Source organism: Simochromis diagramma, unplaced genomic scaffold (genome assembly GCF_900408965.1).
Source record: "Simochromis diagramma unplaced genomic scaffold, fSimDia1.1 OVJJ01000343.1, whole genome shotgun sequence".
Lineage (NCBI taxonomy): Eukaryota > Metazoa > Chordata > Actinopteri > Cichliformes > Cichlidae > Simochromis > Simochromis diagramma.
Window position 1 is genome coordinate 9,842,449 of NW_024386831.1, and position 18,290 is coordinate 9,860,738.

At 39.9% G+C, this 18,290-nt stretch overlaps 2 protein-coding genes across 4 annotated transcripts in view; one reads left to right on the top strand and one right to left on the bottom strand.

Annotated features, from left to right (window-relative positions):
• Positions 1 to 442: 442 nt before the first annotated feature.
• serp2 (stress-associated endoplasmic reticulum protein family member 2) lies at positions 443 to 5,475 on the top strand. Its single transcript, XM_040028300.1, has 3 exons — positions 443 to 711; positions 3,747 to 3,819; positions 4,986 to 5,475. Exons 1-3 carry the CDS (start codon positions 628 to 630, stop codon positions 5,024 to 5,026), a joined length of 198 nt encoding a protein of 65 aa, XP_039884234.1. The 5' UTR covers positions 443 to 627; the 3' UTR covers positions 5,027 to 5,475.
• Positions 5,476 to 7,088: 1,613 nt separating this feature from the next.
• Positions 7,089 to 18,290, bottom strand: part of LOC120731280 (TSC22 domain family protein 1-like) — a 39,288-nt gene continuing 28,086 nt past the window's right edge. For 2 of the 3 annotated variants that reach the window (XM_040028244.1, XM_040028246.1), the window contains exons 2-3: positions 10,633 to 10,684; positions 7,089 to 8,737 (exon numbers count right to left, since the gene is read on the bottom strand). In XM_040028244.1, the coding sequence (XP_039884178.1) occupies positions 8,468 to 8,737; positions 10,633 to 10,684 (322 nt within the window). In that variant the 3' untranslated portion in view covers positions 7,089 to 8,467. Of the gene's footprint in view, positions 8,738 to 10,632; positions 10,685 to 11,002; positions 16,732 to 18,290 lie in introns of those variants that run through there. The other variant, XM_040028245.1, reaches the window with a different exon arrangement.

An 18,290-nucleotide genomic window follows, 5' to 3' on the forward strand; every position in this document is an offset into this window, starting at 1 on the left:
TAGGCTGTCTCAAAACACGCATCGTTATATTTAGGTAGATGACAGACATGTAAACCCACAACCTTGATATAGATGAGCAAAAGAGGATGGATGGATAGAAATTAGATTATTTTTAATCATCTCATAATATTTATTACAAAATATGTGTACAGAAAATGAGTCGTACAGTGACGACTCGTTTTCTATTTCATTTATTTTCAATCATAGTCTGTTATTCAGTCATCGATAGCTGGAGCGCGCCCCTGAACGCGCCAGGTGCATAGGGATGCTGTTTTCAAGCTCAACAACGTACAACACGCAACATCCTGTGGGGCCCTTCAAAGTAAGAGTCTCGGTAAACATTTTGTATAATTTCTTATAACTTAAGTCTTACAACGATTTAAACGTACAGTAAGCATATATAGATAGTCACGTGTTGGATTTCTGAACTTCGAATACCATAGAATAGAGCATAAAAACGTGTTATAATAGCTTCGTGCTCGTGTTTTGAACGCTATCGCACTTCGGTTCCGGTTTCTTCTTCGCGGACTTTTGGTGACTTGACGCAGGCGCCGCTGCTGCTGCTGTCGTCAACCTGCAGCATCAGAAAACAACAGGCTAAAAACAGACTGGCGTATCCCGGTGAAGATGGTGGCCAAACAGAGGATCCGCATGGCCAACGAGAAGCACAGCAAGAACATCACTCAAAGAGGAAACGTAGCCAAGACGCTGGTGAGCCGCTAACGGACACGCAGAGCGACGCCAACCTGACACGTTAGCCCAGAGAGGTGACGTTCAGCCCGGCGTGAGCGCAGCGGTGATGGTAGTGCTGATGGTGCCAGCTGTCAGTTAAAGGTGTCAGGGTGCTGAGCGACTCGGGAGCTTCAGCGTGATATGTGCGGTGTGTTTTATTTCACACGGAGCGGATCGGGGTGTAATTTATTCAGACTGGATTCACTCCGCTCGTGACCGCCGCACACTGCATGTTGCTGTCCGGGTGAAGAGGCTGCAGTTAGGGCAGGAAAATTGCCGAAACCCGTTAATTCTGACATAAAATCAGCGGTAAACGTGAGAGCACGTCTGAAATGCATTGATTTAAAAACAAATAATTGGTTGTCATCAAGGAAAAGGAAAATAAACCCCAATAAATCCATCACTTTATTTTACTTTACATTGTGGGCCACATACAGTCCACTTTGATCCGGTGAAACTTTCTGTCATGGTGAAGAAGTTTAACTACACATTAATTACTGAGATATCATAAAGTAACAGAAAAGACTTGTTAGAAATAAATATTTTGTTTTAAAAATACAAAAATGATTAAAAGTAATGAAACAAAACAAATGATAAAAGGCTTTTTGGTAAATAAAAGAACGTACGATTTATTTATCAGATTTATTTGGTAATTTTTTGGAAATTTTTGTTGTTGTTGTTTTACTGTGGACCAATTGTTTAAAAAAACAAAAATAAGACTTGTAAAACTTACATTTTGGACTTTTAACTTTATTTAGGACCTCCTTCACATTGTTTGGCGTCTTTGCCAGGCCAGTTCTGGCTCCTGGGCCTTGTCTTGACACCCCTATGTAACCAGCTCCCAGTTTGGATTCAGGAGACGGACTTTAAAACTTTCCTTACTTCATGAATTTCACCTATCACGGGTTATTTGTTATAACGTAACTCCCGCGATAAACGAAGGACCACTGTACAGCACTCTACATTTTTCCTGCCTCCCCTAACCCCCAACCAGCCCCTCACTGAGCCTGATCCTGCTGGAGGGTTCTTCCTGTTAAAAGGGAGGTTTTCCTCCCCACTGTCGCCAAGTCCACTATTGTAGAATGGTTATCTTACAATATGAAGTGCCTTGAGGCAACTGTTTTTGTGATTTGGCGCTATGTAAATAAAGATGAGTTGAATTGAAAAAACCGTGCAATTTCTACATGCTAGAAAACATTGGTTTCTTTCACTTACTACAGCATCACAACCATTTGGGCTTAAATTTTAAGAAAGAAATTTGCAAAAAGAATTGCAGAAAAGTTTGTGGTGGCTCATTGCCCAGAAGATTTTTGTGAAGTTCCCCCCCAAAAAAGATAAAAAAGAACCAACTGGAGCTTTTCTCTCATTTAATTGTTTTTGAATCAATGAATGTGGTGTAGTATGAATGTAGCAAAAGCTGTAAAATCTAAGAAAATACAGTTAATGCCAAAATAGGTGAGCTGAACAGGAGTCTTTGCCCTTTTGACATCCCTGCTACTCAACATGTTTCTCTCACCTGCTCCCACTAAGGGCACCAATAAAATATGAAGAAATTTAAAAATAGTAATAAAACAGAGGACATGTACTAGGTACTTAATTTGTTTACTTGATCATTAAATTGTTTAATTATTTTATTTGACATAAAAGACCAAAAAATAAATAAAATAAAACGTATTTATTGTTTTTTTTTCCATTATCTGCTCTTCTTGGATTAATCAAATTACACCGCAGGGCTTATGATTCTTATTAGTTACTATTATTTACTTTTAATGACTGTGGAACATTTTAAAATATCTTTAATGCGTCCTTCATATTTTCATTTTTATCTGCACTCTTTTCCACTGCTGTGGATTTAAACATTTAGTAACTTTAGCATCTGTTCTCAAGGTCAGTAAAGGGATCATGGAGGGTTGTCTTCTTCACAAGTTTTCTCTTTTCATTTCTGTCAGTCTCGGTAACTCTATTCAGTGATGTCAACATTAGTTTTCTTCACATATCCTCCTCCTCACACGTTTCACATCCCAACAGCAGACATGTAATGCAGAATGTCAAATTTGCTCATTTGCTCTAGTTTTCCAATAAAGTTCTGTGATAATCCTTCCCTGGTGATCCCCATGGTATTACATGGGGAGTGGAAGCATTTCTAGACCAAGATGAGCTAAAGACGAGCAGGTTTTGTCTTTTCCCACTGTGACGCCAGCTATAAACTACAATGTACAGACACACTGGCCAATTTATTAGGAAGGTGTTGCAAGAACTGTTGATGAAAGTCAGGATGGAATCATACTGCCATATTATTTACACCAAATTTGGATCCTACCATCTATATATTGCAGCAGAAATTGAGTTTCATAGACCAGGCCACGTTTCTCTAATCTTCCAATGATTCTTGTTCTTAGCTGACAGGAGTTTCACCCAGTGTGGTCTTCTGCTTTAGCCCATCTGCTTCAAGGCTCAATGTGTCATGGGTTCATAGATGCTCCTCTGAATGCTTTGGTTGTGATTATCAGGGTTTCTGCTGCTAAATCCTTGAGCTGGTTGCTGGTGTCTGATAAGATATGTACATGTTATTATTTTAATTTTTTTTAGAGTGAATGTCTCATTAATAAGAGAATAATTTGGAAAGGAATAATATTTTTCTTTGTTTTTTTTTTAAAGTTAAAGTGAAATATTTTTTAGATATAAACATACAAATTCTCTCCCTTCTTTAAGTTACTGGCAAAACTTTTTCAGGTTGAGCCCACTTGAGATCAAATCAAGCTGCATGTGGTCCAGGTTTAACACATCCAACCAGATGAGCTCATCACGGCTGCTCTCTAAACCTTTGACTGATGAGCCACCGTGTAAAGAGGGAGAGAGAAGTGCTGACCCTGCACCTTTCAGTGTATAATTAGACTCTGAGGTTTATCCCTGCAAAAACAGTTGTTGAAGTTGGACAAGGAGCAGGGAAGCCTCTGTGTTTGCTCGGCAGCACATTTTCGCTGACGTACATGATGTGTGTTTCTCCTCCACAGCGGCCACAAGAAGAGAAGTATCCTGTGGGTCCCTGGCTGCTCGCCCTCTTCGTGTTTGTTGTGTGTGGATCAGGTACGGACCTTTTCTTTTTTTCTTTTTTTTAAATATCTACAGAAGAAAGTGGTTTAAACTGGTCAGTGATGCTGGATTTTAGGACCTAAAGTCAGACTGATGTGATGTATCAGTCTGTGTTCAATACCCAGCAGCTCTTTAATGCTTTGATTATCTTACTCAGATGACTGGACCTTCAGTAACTGTGCTAAATTAAGTGTTTTATATACACAGATAAAGCTTATTTCATGTTTAAAGGCTCACTCAAATGTTAATTAATTATGCAGTTGACCATTGGAGCTCCACATCCCCAATCCAGTAGATTTATTAAGCACTCACATTTAATCAGCCTCATTGGAGCAGGGCTGTGTTCACAGGGGAGTGTAGCGTGTCTATTGATGCTTTAAGACTAGAGTGCTGTGAAGTGTGAAGTCTCACATCGTGTTACTTGTCTGTTTTTAGTAAAAGAGAGGTTGACCCGAATTAAGCTCCTCCTTCATTTCAGATGACCGTGGCATCAGAAGATAATTCAGTCTACGGGAGAATCCCAGACATTTTTTCAAACCCAGGGTGTAGTAAATTTTTCTCCAAAGCTGAAACGGCCTATCGATTTGCATCACCTTCACGTCACGTCATTGGAGCTTGCGTCATGTAGCTGTGCCACATGACAACTTCACCAGAAGTCGTACAAATCGCTTAGAGGACAGCATGGATGGGATCAGGGGTTAAAATGTAAATCTAATAACTGCGTATTTTAAGTACTTTGTGTATATTTTGATAGTAAAGCATTTGTGCTACCACTTGAGTATGATTAAGCCCTAAATACTTCTGTCGTTACAATAACGATGAAAAATTTTGGAAAAGTCACGGACTTAAAAACGTCTTTTAAATGCTCATTCGAATTCAATTCAAAACGATGAGGTTTTCAGTGTGTTTCAGTGAGCGACCCACAAACTGACGCCACATTACAGGGACACACATCTGCTGCAGTTTTAAAAAGTGTCACAGAGTTGACAGGACTTTAAAAAAAAAAAAAAAAAAAAAAAAAAAAAGCTGCTGATTGGAGCGGGAAATTGGACCCAGGAACGGGATAGAGAATCCAGATGAGAAATGATGTCATGGCTGTTTACTATGCTGTTTTCCTTCCTGTCAAGGCTTTGACGTCGTGTCTCCCTGTGTGCTCTCAGCCATATTTCAGATCATCCAGAGCATCCGTATGGGGATGTGATGAAGGAGAAGACTCTGGACCCCTGCCCTCTACCCTCCAAACCCTCCTCATGCCCTCATAGCGCCTGGCTAACCCTCACCTGTGCACCCTCCAGAGGTCCAGAGATGAATGCCACTCCTTGGAGAGAGAGAGAGGGAGAGAAGCGTCCCCCTGAAGCTGACCCTAAAGACACCGCCCTGCCCCTGATCAGCGTTTACAGTATTGCTGTCTGTGGTACTGACAGCTTTTCTATGGACAGTCTGAGACCACGCCGGCTGGAGATCGTGATTCATTTTGTGTGTGTGTGAGAGAGAGAGAGGTGGTGTGTGACTGTGCGACCAGTGATTCCTGCTAACAATGTGCCATACTTGTGTAATTCACTGTCAGTCTATGAAGAATGTTTTTTCAAATAAATGTTGAGCATTTAGAAAACGTCCACGTTTAATTCTGCTGTCGTAGACCCTCGGTTTTAACAGAGCACGATACTCACTCCACCCGTCAGAGGTTTCATGTTGTAGGTGGCAGCAGGATGCAGCTAAATGCTTTAAATGTCACCCGGGGTACGCATACAGCTCATTTGTAAAGTAGCTATCAGAACTTTGTGTACATAATTTTGCATTTCCAGTTTAAATATGGTTTCCCCTCTAAACAGAGATGGTGGGTATTTTCAGTAATGAGAGGGATCAGGGGGTGATTTAGAAGTTTGAGAATGACAAACAAAAACACTGCTTCTATATTTAAGGTTCAGTTCAGCCACCTAAAGGGAAAAAATGAGATCCCAGTGCATTAAACCAGTGTGAATATCACCTTGTGTTACAAAGCAGTAACACAGTTTGTAATATGACTTAAAGTCATATTACAAACTGTGTTTGTAATATATTTTGTAATATGACTTAATTTCTGTCTTCTAAGATAACATTATTTGATATGTAAACACTGAATTTAATTACATCCGCAAGTTGATCCAAATTTCATATTTATGATTTTTGTTTTTATTTTCTGGAGCTTAAATGCATTTGTTTAGGGTTGGGGGGGTTTTTAGCGTCACTTTAATGGAGTCTGTAAAATTCCCTGACTCTTAAATACATGCAGAGCCCATTGTGGTTATATGTAATTGCTCGTAGGAGGCAGTTTCATATAAAGAAAGCAAGCCATGGGAGGTCTGGCCTCTTTGGATAGTTTTCCCTCCACAGCAACTGAGGAAGGAGAGTTTATTTTATAAGTCATCCACTTGGAGATCTTAGAGATTGTAATGGCCTCTCTAACTAATGCTACAGTCACAATGTGCAGCGGTCTCATTCATTTTGTAACAGTTGGAGACGGGCACCTGGTGTACAACGACTTTGTTGTGTAAAGATGGGCTCTGTCTGCCATCAGCTTGCGATTGAACAGGGACAAGTGGGCAGTTATGAGCAATCTGTGATAATACTGTGATTAAATGTGAAGTGAAAATCACTTCCATATACATACACGAAATTTACATAAACTCCTTGAGTCCAGTCAGAATTTCAGATGTTAAACTAATATTGATGCAGTGGTCACGCTCCAACCTTCTTTAAAAAGAAAAAAAAAAATATATATATATATATATACACACACAGCTGCCAATTAGTTGAGTCAACTCCCTTACTGCAAAGAGTTGAGTTGCACTAATTGTCCAGTGGTTGTCAGAGTTTAACATTAGACTAGTTCCCAGGTTTTTTCAGCTGTAACTGCGAACAGGGAGACCAACCTAACCTCTTTTATTTGACTTTTTCTTTTTAATTTGATGCGATTTCAGTTGCTGTCTTTTTCATGGTTACTATATGGAGGGGATACGTCAGAGGCAAGTTTTAAGTTAACCAAGTAGACATCCAGAGTGTCAACCTCTTGTCTTTCAGTCTCATCACAGAAACATTTTACCAAATTAATCCCAAAATGAAAGCGATTTCCTCTAGTTAGTTTATTTCAAGTTCACAAAATCATGCGTTTTATTTTAGTTAATGCTCCACTCTTGTCCAAATGTGGTCATTCTTTTCATTCATGAGCGCAGTAATTGGACAGGAAAACTGGGGAGGGGAGGAGAAAAAAAAGGAGTCATTTCTTCCTTAACCATGTTTATTGAAAGTTGTGAAGTGCAGCTGTCAAGTGCAATTGTGGTATGTATGTTACAATATCTCATCCGGTCATTGCGGAAACATGCACAGAACATGAGCATACAACTGATACACAGAATGAAAAAGAACATCTCTAGAGTTTGTATTTTCTTTTTTTTTTTTTTCTTTTTTTTTTTTTTTTTAAATTGAACTTTAAGATATTGTTCATCCAAAAGTATTTCACTGTCAAAAAAAAAAAAGAAAGAAAAAAAAAGTGCAATACTCCAGAAAGAAAAAGAGAACCAAGTGGAAATGGTTTTACAGTCAAGAGTTAATGTTGCAGTAAGGGTTATGGACAACACAGTCGGGCTGCTTGTTGTCAGTTAAATATCCTAAACTCCTCGTCCATCCACAGTCCTGAAAATACAGCATTAAAAATAGATGACACAGGCTGGGCAAGACTCATCTGCATCAATCTGTGTGACCTAGATAGCATCTGTTGTTTATCTTCACCACCACCTCCTCTCTATTTTACATGATACTTACACTATACAGAAATATACATCATCCTCTGCCCTCTCGAATCTTTTAGGAAAACAAAAAGGGGAAAAAAATGCAGCTTAGCCCAAAAGAAGTTTCAACCCTGTCTGATAAGGTTTAAATTACATGCCACTGCAGGGCTGAGAAAACTGCAATGAGGAGCTTCGAGGGCAAAAACGAGGAGGTTGAAATACTGAAAATAGAATATCATCATCTCCATAAGAAACCACGGTTTGTTCATCCCATCAACCCACAGCTAAAAGATCATACCATCATCATCAATGCTGCTGTAAAGAACCTCCCCTCCCACCCCAAACTCCCCCATTCCAGATGGGGGAGTCTGTGATGATTGCTCACATTCTTCATTTGGAGAAGGTGTCTTCCTCTTGAGTCCGTCAACCTGGAAACGTCTTTTATTTACATCATTCTGCAAAACAGGAAACTATCAATCCTGCTGCTCCACCCACTGGTGTAGTCGACATCACTCAGGCACAGTGATTTTTTTTTTTTCTTTCTTCTATTTAAATCTAAGCATTGTTTCCACTGATGAGCTGTTCCTCTGTAAGACATTCTAGTTGATGAAAAGAGGGGGACTTTTTTGGCAAATGTTCAAAACAACTTCATGTACAGCATCTCAAGATTGTCGCCCTCCCCCCGTGCCTCCGAGCGCAGCCCCCGCTCGTCCCTCTGTCTGCATCCTTCAGAGATAAAATGTGCAAATTCTCATCTTAACGGCGTAGCCTCCTGCGGTTGAAGGCAAAGTTTGGCTCGGCGGCTGTGCCAGAGCTCAAACAACACAAACAAACAAACAAAAAAAAAAAAAGTCAAGTTCTCCACCTGGGCCAGGCTACGCCGAGGGGCCAGAGCTGTGTGTTGCAGACTGGGAGAGGGTGGTGGCGCTTGCGGGTCCCGGCGTGGCGGCCGTTTGAGGGGTAGGTGGCGAGCCGGTCTGAACCTGGGCCTGGAACTGGGCCATCTGTTCGGGGCTTGCCAGCGTCTTCAACAGCGTGTTCTCCTGCTCTAGCTGGGAGTTACGCTCGATCAGCTCCTTGATCTGCTCCTTCAGCACCTCCACCTCCTCACGCACGGCGTACATCAGGTGACTCTTCACCAGGTCCTGAAAAAGACAGGAGGTAGAGGTTTACGACAGGAATCCACAAACATCAGGTAAATCAGGTTGTGCCTTTAGGCAAAAATCATAATTGTAACCGTTTGATGTGAATTTAAATTTAAGGATGAGGTTGATAAGGAGAAGGATAAAATAACAGGTAGCATCTGTTAAACCAAATGGAAATTGCACATTTTTACATTTAATAGATATGCACCAATTTGAAACACAGCACTATTACAATACCAGTGTTTACCAAATAAACTGTAATCCTCACTGTAAGGAAGAGACTGGACAAGAGTCACAGGATAATGTTATTCAGTCCCGTTACACACTGAGTACCTTCTTTTGCTGCTTTGCACACATTGAAGTCAGGAGTGAAATGACATTGAATCAAGTTGGTGACGACACATTATGCTAACTTTAAATTAAATCTGCCAGAGGCTTCTTCCTGTTAATACGGAATTTTTCCTTCCTACTGTCAGCAAGTGCTTGCTCACGGGGGTGGGGTGGGGGGGGTCGTCTGATTGTTGATGTTTTCTCTATATCACTGGAAGGTCTCTACCTTACAATACAAAGCGCTTTGAGGTGACTCTTAAGGGTTGATCTCCTCAGGGAGACGAATTTAAGGAAGGAAATGTGACACAGCTATTGCCTTATACAAAACTACTAACAATTTTTAGTTGAATTATTTATTTAAAATTTCCTTTTAATTTTATCAATGTTGTTGTGACTAATTAGAAAGTAACATTCTGGATCAGATTTAATTTATTATCCTCTTCAGTTGCTTTCTGATTTCCATAAATCAACTGTTCTTAACATTAAGGGACATTTATTAAAATCTAACTAGTCGTTAAGGATCCAGCTCATTTTCAATTGCAAACACCAGCAAAAGAAAAAGCTACCTGTCTTATGTCTTCACCTGGACCAGATGCTGATGGCCTTAAGGTGTGACTATTTGTGCATCATGGGACTGTACACTGAAAATACTGTTGATCATAGTTTTAATGATCTGGGAAAACAAACATTTAAAGCTGACCTATTTTATTTGGAAAAAGTCAGGAACTTTCATTCAAGCTGAAAGTATCCCTAAATTGAAGCTGTGTGTTATCTTTTCATGGAAAAGCACTGCCAGCCTTCATTATACTGAACTATTTTATGCAAAAACTAATGTTTCGAGAGAGAAAAATAAAAATAAACTACTATAACAACAAAACAACAACAAAATGATAGTTACCTAAAACATTAAACTAACAGTTCATGAAGGAGTAAGTGGAAAGAGATCTTTAGAAGCGAGTCTCTATGTAATCTAATCTGGGATAATACAATAGATGATGATGAAAGGAGAAGCGTGAGAGGGAATATTCCCAAGGTGCTACGTCAGCAAGCCGGCCCACGTTTAAGTGCTAGCCAATCAGAGCCCGAGATATTTATACCCAGGCTGCCAGCCTTCCAGTTTGCCTAGCAACAAGAGCTGACAGCAGGGACAACGGAGACGTTAGATTTTTCTGGAAATAAAGGGCTAGATCTTTTTTAAAACTTTGATTATTTTTTGATCGGCTGTTGTGCTTATAATTTTATATTTATTTTATATTTGTAATAATCGGGATGTTCTTTCAACTTGGAACCAGCGGTTAGTTTTGAGTTAGCTAAACTACTTTCACCTTTACGTCGGTCACTCGTCAGTTCTGAAGTCTCACACTATTGCACTATTCTCCACGTATTAGCGGTTTTATTTCACAATTCGTTAACGTTTTGTTTGCCAGAGATTCAAATAAACACTTACGTACACTGGGATGACGAAGTTCCAGATATAGGTGATTTAAAGGTATATACTTTTAAGGAATACCCTATTAAGACATCTTATAGCAATTCGAAGACAACAAATTAAAGGAAAAACTCACCATCGCTTGCTCTATCTTGTTGTCTATGGCCACAACGCTGGCTCCGGATGAACTGCAAGAGAAAAGAGAAATAAATCCATTTTAAGCCAAACTGTGCTGCAATGGGAGGGGGAAAAAAGAAAAGCAGCAAATAAGATGGATGGAGAGAAATGCAGAGAATAGAGGAAAGCGAACCGCAGAGCCTGAGGAGCTCCCTCTATAGAAATGTAGGTCGCTACTAGAAACATCTGGAATTTTCTATAAAAGCAGGAATTTTTTATGCTCTTTTTTTCCCCTCACAGTGAGCATTTACAGTCATCTAAGCTGGATGCTACACAGTCATGAGGAAAAGGCACAGCGCTGCAGGTGAAGCAGCTGACGGAGCATTCACCTATTATCGAGCTGGACGTGCGAGCTCTCCGCGCTCAACAGCGACGACAGGAACGATATGGAAAAATTCCTCAGCTGGCATACGCCTAGATCCATAGCCATGGTGTAGCACGGAGCATTCATGCTGTTCATGATTTACAGGATCTGCGTGGCACATCCACGCGCTTCTTTCCCCGTGTGTTTTCCCCCTTTCCTTTTGTTGTTATTGGTCCTCTCTCCGGTAAAGCTCGCGCACTGACTGCAGCGGTACGGATGTAAGCCAAGGTCAGTTCATCACAGCGACGCGCGTACACACAGATCTGCAGCTAAGGACGAGGCTGGACGATTTATCCACACACGCGCAGAAAGAGACAGACCTCCGATTGGTGGAGGCTGAGTCTGTTTGCGTAATATATGCAGGGAACGCCCACACCTGCAGCTCTGCCGACTGGTTTCGGCATAAAATCATAGTCCAGCAGCACAAAGGGGGAATATCCGAAAAACAGCTCCCCCCCATAATCATATATTATTGAATTTAATCATTTTAAATCGCTGCTGGATGGCCATATCTTTATCTGTACTCACAGGCCTAGACACTAGCTGGCAATCCCCTGGCAACTACCCGTCGCTAGAGGGAAAAAAAAAATTGAATTCCCTGAATGCCTCTTCAAACATTCTTACAGTGGTGAGGCTCAACATTGACATGAAGGTAAACGTTGTACATGTATTTGGCGAGCATTTGCAGGAAATCTTCCTTGCAAATGACCGGCAATCGCAGCAGCTTGGAGATTTTTTGTTTTGGCACAACCTGACCAATTTAACCTAAAAACAACAAGCAACCGCTTGCCAACCACTCAGTGAATGCACATTTTTCCTCAAAATGGTGAGCACGAAGATCTATGCCGACATCTGCACACCTGCCAGTCATTTGTGACCTCCACATTACTATTGCACGCGCCCCAAACAGTGGGCTTCAAAGTAGTAGAACAGCTTTCTGCACCAGAGAATAATAAAGGCTCTGTACTTTAGGAGCAAGGCAACTTTTTGCATGGACCAAAAATGAAAACACCAAAATAACGTTTGTAAAAAATCTTCCTAAATAACAAGTAACTGAAGATTGTAACAATATGGAGTGCAAACTACAAAACTTAATATGGTGGAGCAGAAAGGGAATGAGCATAACTTAAATACTTATAAATGATCACAACTGTGCTCCATGTAAATGTACTAAGTTGCTTTGCACTACTGGTCCTAGCCACGCTCTCGTCCAAACTAAGGCATTATTTCATTGGCACCCATGAGGGCCAGTGTCCATTATGAGAAAGAGCTTATAGTACGGAGAAATGGCTCAGGGACAGATAAGACGATAAATTATTTAGACAAGACGCACAAGGTTGACGGACAGGGAATGTATCAGCTACTGCTGCTGTAGTCTCCACAGTAAGAAAGACTTTCATCCAAGGGGGTCAAACTTAACGGTAACATTTAGTTTATTACTTAAATTAATTTTCACATGTGTTGTGGTGCCTGTGGGTAACTTAGATCCTCTAAATAACCTATAACATTCATATCTTTGGCGAACATGCCAACCCCACACAGAACAGCTGAAGTCTGCTCCTCCATGAATCTGGTTGTGCTCGAGGTTTCTTTCTGTAAAAAGGAAGATCTTCCTCCCTACTGTTGCCGGGGGGGTATCTCCAATTCTGTAGGGTCAGTGTGCTGTTGCGAATTGATGCTACAAATAAAACTGAACACTGAAACTTCAGATGAAAGTCAACTTGGTCCATGTAATCTGCACTAACAGAACATAATCAAAAGAACAGCTTAGCTTTTATTTTAGGTTACACAGAAATGAACGTATGTAAAATACTTCAGGTGGGCACTTAGTGTTATTTCGTGTACATATGTTGCCCCCTTGCGGCCTTGTGATGTATTGCACTTTGAGGTTTATTATCAAAGGACTCTTGGGATCAGAGATGGTATATATAGAAATAAAAGGTCCTCCACTTCCAGACCATTTACTTTCTCAAATATTTGCAGGCCAAACACTGTATAAGCACATTTCAGAAAAATCCATCACCCCACAAGTCTCTCCTTATTGAATAGATTTTAAAAGATACATAACTGAGGCAGTTTGTCCTCTGCATAAAACAGTGTTGACTCTCGCAGAATATACCATTATGTATATTACAAACAAAATGACAGAAAGACCTGGGCTTTCCTTTTGAACACAGTGAGTGGGATTTCCAGTGTGAGGGGAGCAGATACTTCTGTTGTAAAACAACCATTACAAACACTGAACCCTCTGAAAAAGATCATGTTCACCTATAACAGCCTTATTAGACAACATATTCAATTTTCCATCTGCCATAAACTGTTGCTCTCTGAAACAGTGAAACTATGTATAGAGAAATCAACATTTGTCTGGCAAATACTGGTCAGACAAATGTGGTTTACATGATTAGTTTTGGATGATGCATTTCATTTGCTTTGATTATACTGGTATACATGTCTGTATATCATTCTGATTTAGTTTGTGTAAATACTCAGTCCCTCATATTATAATATCTGGATTTATTTGTTGGAATTTACAATAATCCAATGAAGAACTTAATATTTCAATTTCAATTTAGTGAAATAGAACAAAGTGAGGAGTTCTTTAGTGCCATTTCATAAAGTTGTACACCTATACTTTTTCAGATTGGTTGTTTTTCATGTTTTGACTGCTGTAGCACATTAAATTACAGACTTTTGGGATACATACAAGTACATCTGATGTGCAATGGCTGTGTTGGGTTAAAAAAAAAAAAGTTAAAACAGAAACAAGTAAATAAAGCAGATGCTCCTCCTTACTGATGCAAGATGATAGATGTCTACACATTTGAGGTTTTACTTCAGAGACATATTCATAATCTTACGTTATTTTATTTCATCCTATTCAACTAAGCTTTTTTCATTATGATTAATTTCACTTCCACTAATTTTGTTTTGTTGTTGGTTGTGTTTACTGTTTTGGCTGCTATAATGTGGAAATTTTGCTACTATTTGTAAACATAAAGACCTCTTATCTTACCCAACTCTACACTGTTATCAAATGTCTGTCTTCAAGGCAGTCATGGTGGGTCACTGCAGCTAATTTGACTGAAATCTACACACCCAAAAGTTTTTTTTCCACACACATTACAGATGGGAGTCTTTGTCCAACAGACTCAAACTCCTACATTTCCACATCAGACATCCACAGAGCACCACCCTCTCCCATATACCTCCCTACACCCTGTGAAAAGGTCACTCTCACACATTCCCCAAACACACGCAAAGTCCTCAAAATCTCTTATACAAACTCTTGACATTCACGCCTCTGATCACACCCATGTCCACATCATACAGCAATCAAGCCACAAAACTAGTGTGAAGAAACTTAAGGTCCAGTTTCTGTGGTCAGAACGAGTTAATGTTTCATCAGGAGGTCAGAATGCGAATTATAACCAGACAGCTGAGAAACGGGCTTGCCAGCAAGCACAGGACAGCTATGAAGACAAATCTGTGGCAAGCAAGCTGGTATAAAACAAAGAGGACCCAACATCTCCATGAATTCAACTCAGGGCCCCAAAAAATAAATGCCTGTATTATTACAATTAAAACCCTGAATCAAGAGCTAAAGACTGAACAGAGCAACGTGTAAAACATTCACTTGGATTTTAATGTTAACACTTTACAACTTCTTTGAACATCTGTCGTTTCAAGTTTTATTGGTTTCTTTTATGTGTACCTTATGTTTAATAAAACTGCTTTTTATATTTCTATGTATTCTTACAAATAGTCACAAGTGTCAGTGATCTTGTGCCTTTGTCCTGCAGTATTACGCCCAAGAATAATTTTCCATCGGGAAAACTGAGGCACTGAGTACAACTGATTGTGGAGCTTAACCCTCAAGGGGCCATATGATGCACAACTATTGTCTTTTTATTTTATTTATTTATTTTTTTAAGACAGACAGACTGGATAAAAACAATGACAATTCTCTACATCTAAGACTTGCACACTGTAGCTAATTATTTTTATTACCGATTAGTTTGGTAGCATCATATTTAAGTTACATGTTTTACTGAGCCAGCAGTAAAAATGAAACCAAATCTACAAACAAAAAAAGCAGTAAAATCTCAGAACTGCAAAACTGGAATGATGAAATTTTGGGCATTTTTACATTTTGATGTATGAAGTACCACAGCAGGCTGTGTATAGAGAAGAATGGGAGGGGTCTAATCTTAGTGTTTTCAGGTGAAGTATTCAAAAACAAAGCACCAGCTGGATACCAGAAGTCACCTTTACAAATGGTGGCTTAAGCTAATTTGGGCATCAGTAAGCACCAATACTATGAACAAACTGTTTTTTGTACTCATGCCCGCCTTGCACACCCTTGTCCTCAGTCAAACACTTACCGAAAAGCCAAGTACCTCAATAAGAAGCTCTGAGCCGTGCTTATCTCTTCCGGTCAATTGACTGGAAGAGGGTTTAGCCAATTATCCACACTCCAAATAGCCAGTACAAGAGCGGCTGCTGAGGAGTAACACCCACGCAAAAGGTCCAAATTAGACCTACACATATGGAGTTACACTGAGGCTTGGTAGGAGCTATACGTGTTTACGCTGAAAAATTTGATGCACTTCCAGGAAAAGCCAGGAACAAGCTTTTCAAGGTGCAACTTGCACAAAAACACTACTGAAACTTAGTAACTTAGTTTCCCCACACGTGATTTAAACCTAATAAAGTCCTGAACTAAAGCCCTCATCAATGAAGACAGAGGGGTTTTTCTTTTTACCTTCTAGGACAAAATTTTAAACTGGTTATAAAGTTTTAAGTCAAATTATCAAATAAATCCAGAGTTTCTGACAGAAACGTAGTTAAGTCCGGAGGCTGGGACAGAGGAAGTTGTCCCATTCTTGTCTGATAGAGGATTCTCGTTTTTCAGCAGTCCCAGTTCATCTTTGTTGTGTCTTATTAGTTTCATGATTTTTCCATTGGTTAAAAAGTTGGAATGCAGGCAGGGCAACTCCTGAAATGTGTTGCTGCCATCAAAGTTAAACAGAGTGAATATTTGTAACCAACTAATAAAATGTCTTAGGTTAAACATTTGATAGTTTTCTGTGTTCTACTGAAATCTCATAAAGACCTATTTTATTCAGTCATCTTTTTTGGTAATTGGGTTGTATATTCATTGAGGTGCAGTCATTTTTGTCTAAATATCCTGGTGCTTGAGCTCGACTGTGGGCCAAATTAGACGCACATGTACTGTTTTGAAAATGTGAGTGTTCCAAGTTAATTTAGTAAAACTGCAAGTTGGCATCCTAACCAGCTAGCACCAGCTTTTGCCCACAAACTATTACATTTGTATCGATTGTCTCCAGAATTCAAAGAATACTCCAATAGTTGCCAGTGAAGATCATGCAGTATTTTTGTTTGTGATACCCAGGCCTACTCTGCACAACTTAAGTCGTTCAGAAACCACAAAAGTCGCCCCCTGCTGGCTAGGGCTGCTCAATTAATCGAATTTTAATCTCGATTACGATCTGGGCTTTCAACGATCATTAAAAATGACTGAGCCGATTATTAGCCCCTCCCTCGTGCTTTTGCTCTCACGCTGCTCCTTGTGACAAATCAAGCGCACCTCTCTGCATTTCGAACACGTGTCACAACAATTAAGAGCAGCGGTCCCCAACCTTTTTTGCGCCACGGACCGGTTTATGCTCGACAATATTTTCATGGACCGGCCTTTAAGGTGTCGCGGATAAATACAACAAAATAAAACTAGTACCGGTACCGAAAAAAAGAAAATTTATTCATAACACACGTGAAAAGACCAAGGAAAACCGAGTAAAAGATAAAAACGATAACAAAATAACGCTGAAAACCGATAAAAACCCTGAAAACTATACATTTCACACCTGAGCCTCAACTCTCGCGGCCCGGTACCAAACGACTCACGGACCGGTACTGGTCCGAGGCCCGGGGGTTGGGGACCGCTGATTAAGAGGACCCGAGGGAAGCTCGGAAAGCTAAGCAGAAGTTATTTGGAGAGGAGAGTGACTGCCTTTGGTTGAAAAGAGAGGTAAAAAAAAAAAAAACCAAAAAAAAAAAAAACTTCAGTGGTGTGGAAACATTATGGGTTCGCGGAGTCAGACGTGGATCAAGTAGACACAGTGTGTAAACTTTGCTACAGTGTCGTAGCTGCACCACAGAGCAACACTGCAAAGTTCACTAAACATAGATGTTTACATTTTTCATTTATTTTTTTATATTGCAAACATTTGCATTGTTATCAGTATTTGCACACTATTTTATATTATTCAATACATTGTTATTGTTAAATAAATATCGTCAAATAATCGAGATCTCAATTTCAGTGAAAATAATCGTAATTATCATTTTTGCCATAATCGAGCAGCCCTACTGCTGGCCATCACGAAGATGCAGTTCACATTTTCCCACCTTTTGACTGGTATCAGGTAACACAGAAACAACAAATAAAATTTTATTTTATTACAATTGCCGCTTTCAGACAAAAACAAAGCAATCATCCTTTTTCCCTTTACAGCTGAAGCTTTAGTCCCTCTGTAAAAGCCCCAAGTAACTCCTCACCAGGCTGCGGCATATTTACGACTACAAACACCCTCCAATGAACTATATACTCCACACTGCACCTTTGGAAAAAACACAAAAACCCCCCCAAAAACTAATCCAGAGTTGAAGCACCTCACAAATTCAATTAGACATTAGTACCCATTTTCCAACTCTATTTAAGGCATGTTTTCATTGCTGAGGTCTGCATGAGTGTGTTCTTTGTTTCTATTAAGAAAGGCAGCAATTAAAAGCATCCATCCATCCAAGGCTGGAGCCTACCTCAGCTGTCCCAGTATACCCAGGACAGGATGGCTCACCAGTCCATCACAGTCATTAAAAACATTCAGTTTATTTCTGTCACCACCATGTGCCACAGATGCAGTGAACCCATTAAAATGCTGCTATGAAAGTCACAGCAATTCTTCTTTATTCTGTTCGCTGATGTATTACAGAACACTGTAGTGTTTAAACTATGCATGCAATAACTGGCAGTGTCATACGCAGGTCAGCCAACCGATGAATGGCCTCGCTAGTTTGCTGTGAAACAACACACCAGCCCAGTGACCTAATGAAGAAACTTGGAGAGAAATAACCCAGCTCCTGGATGATGTTCTACTTTTATCTGACCACAATTACTGAGCACTTATTTCAATAAAAACTATGTACATGTAGCGGATACCATTATAAGT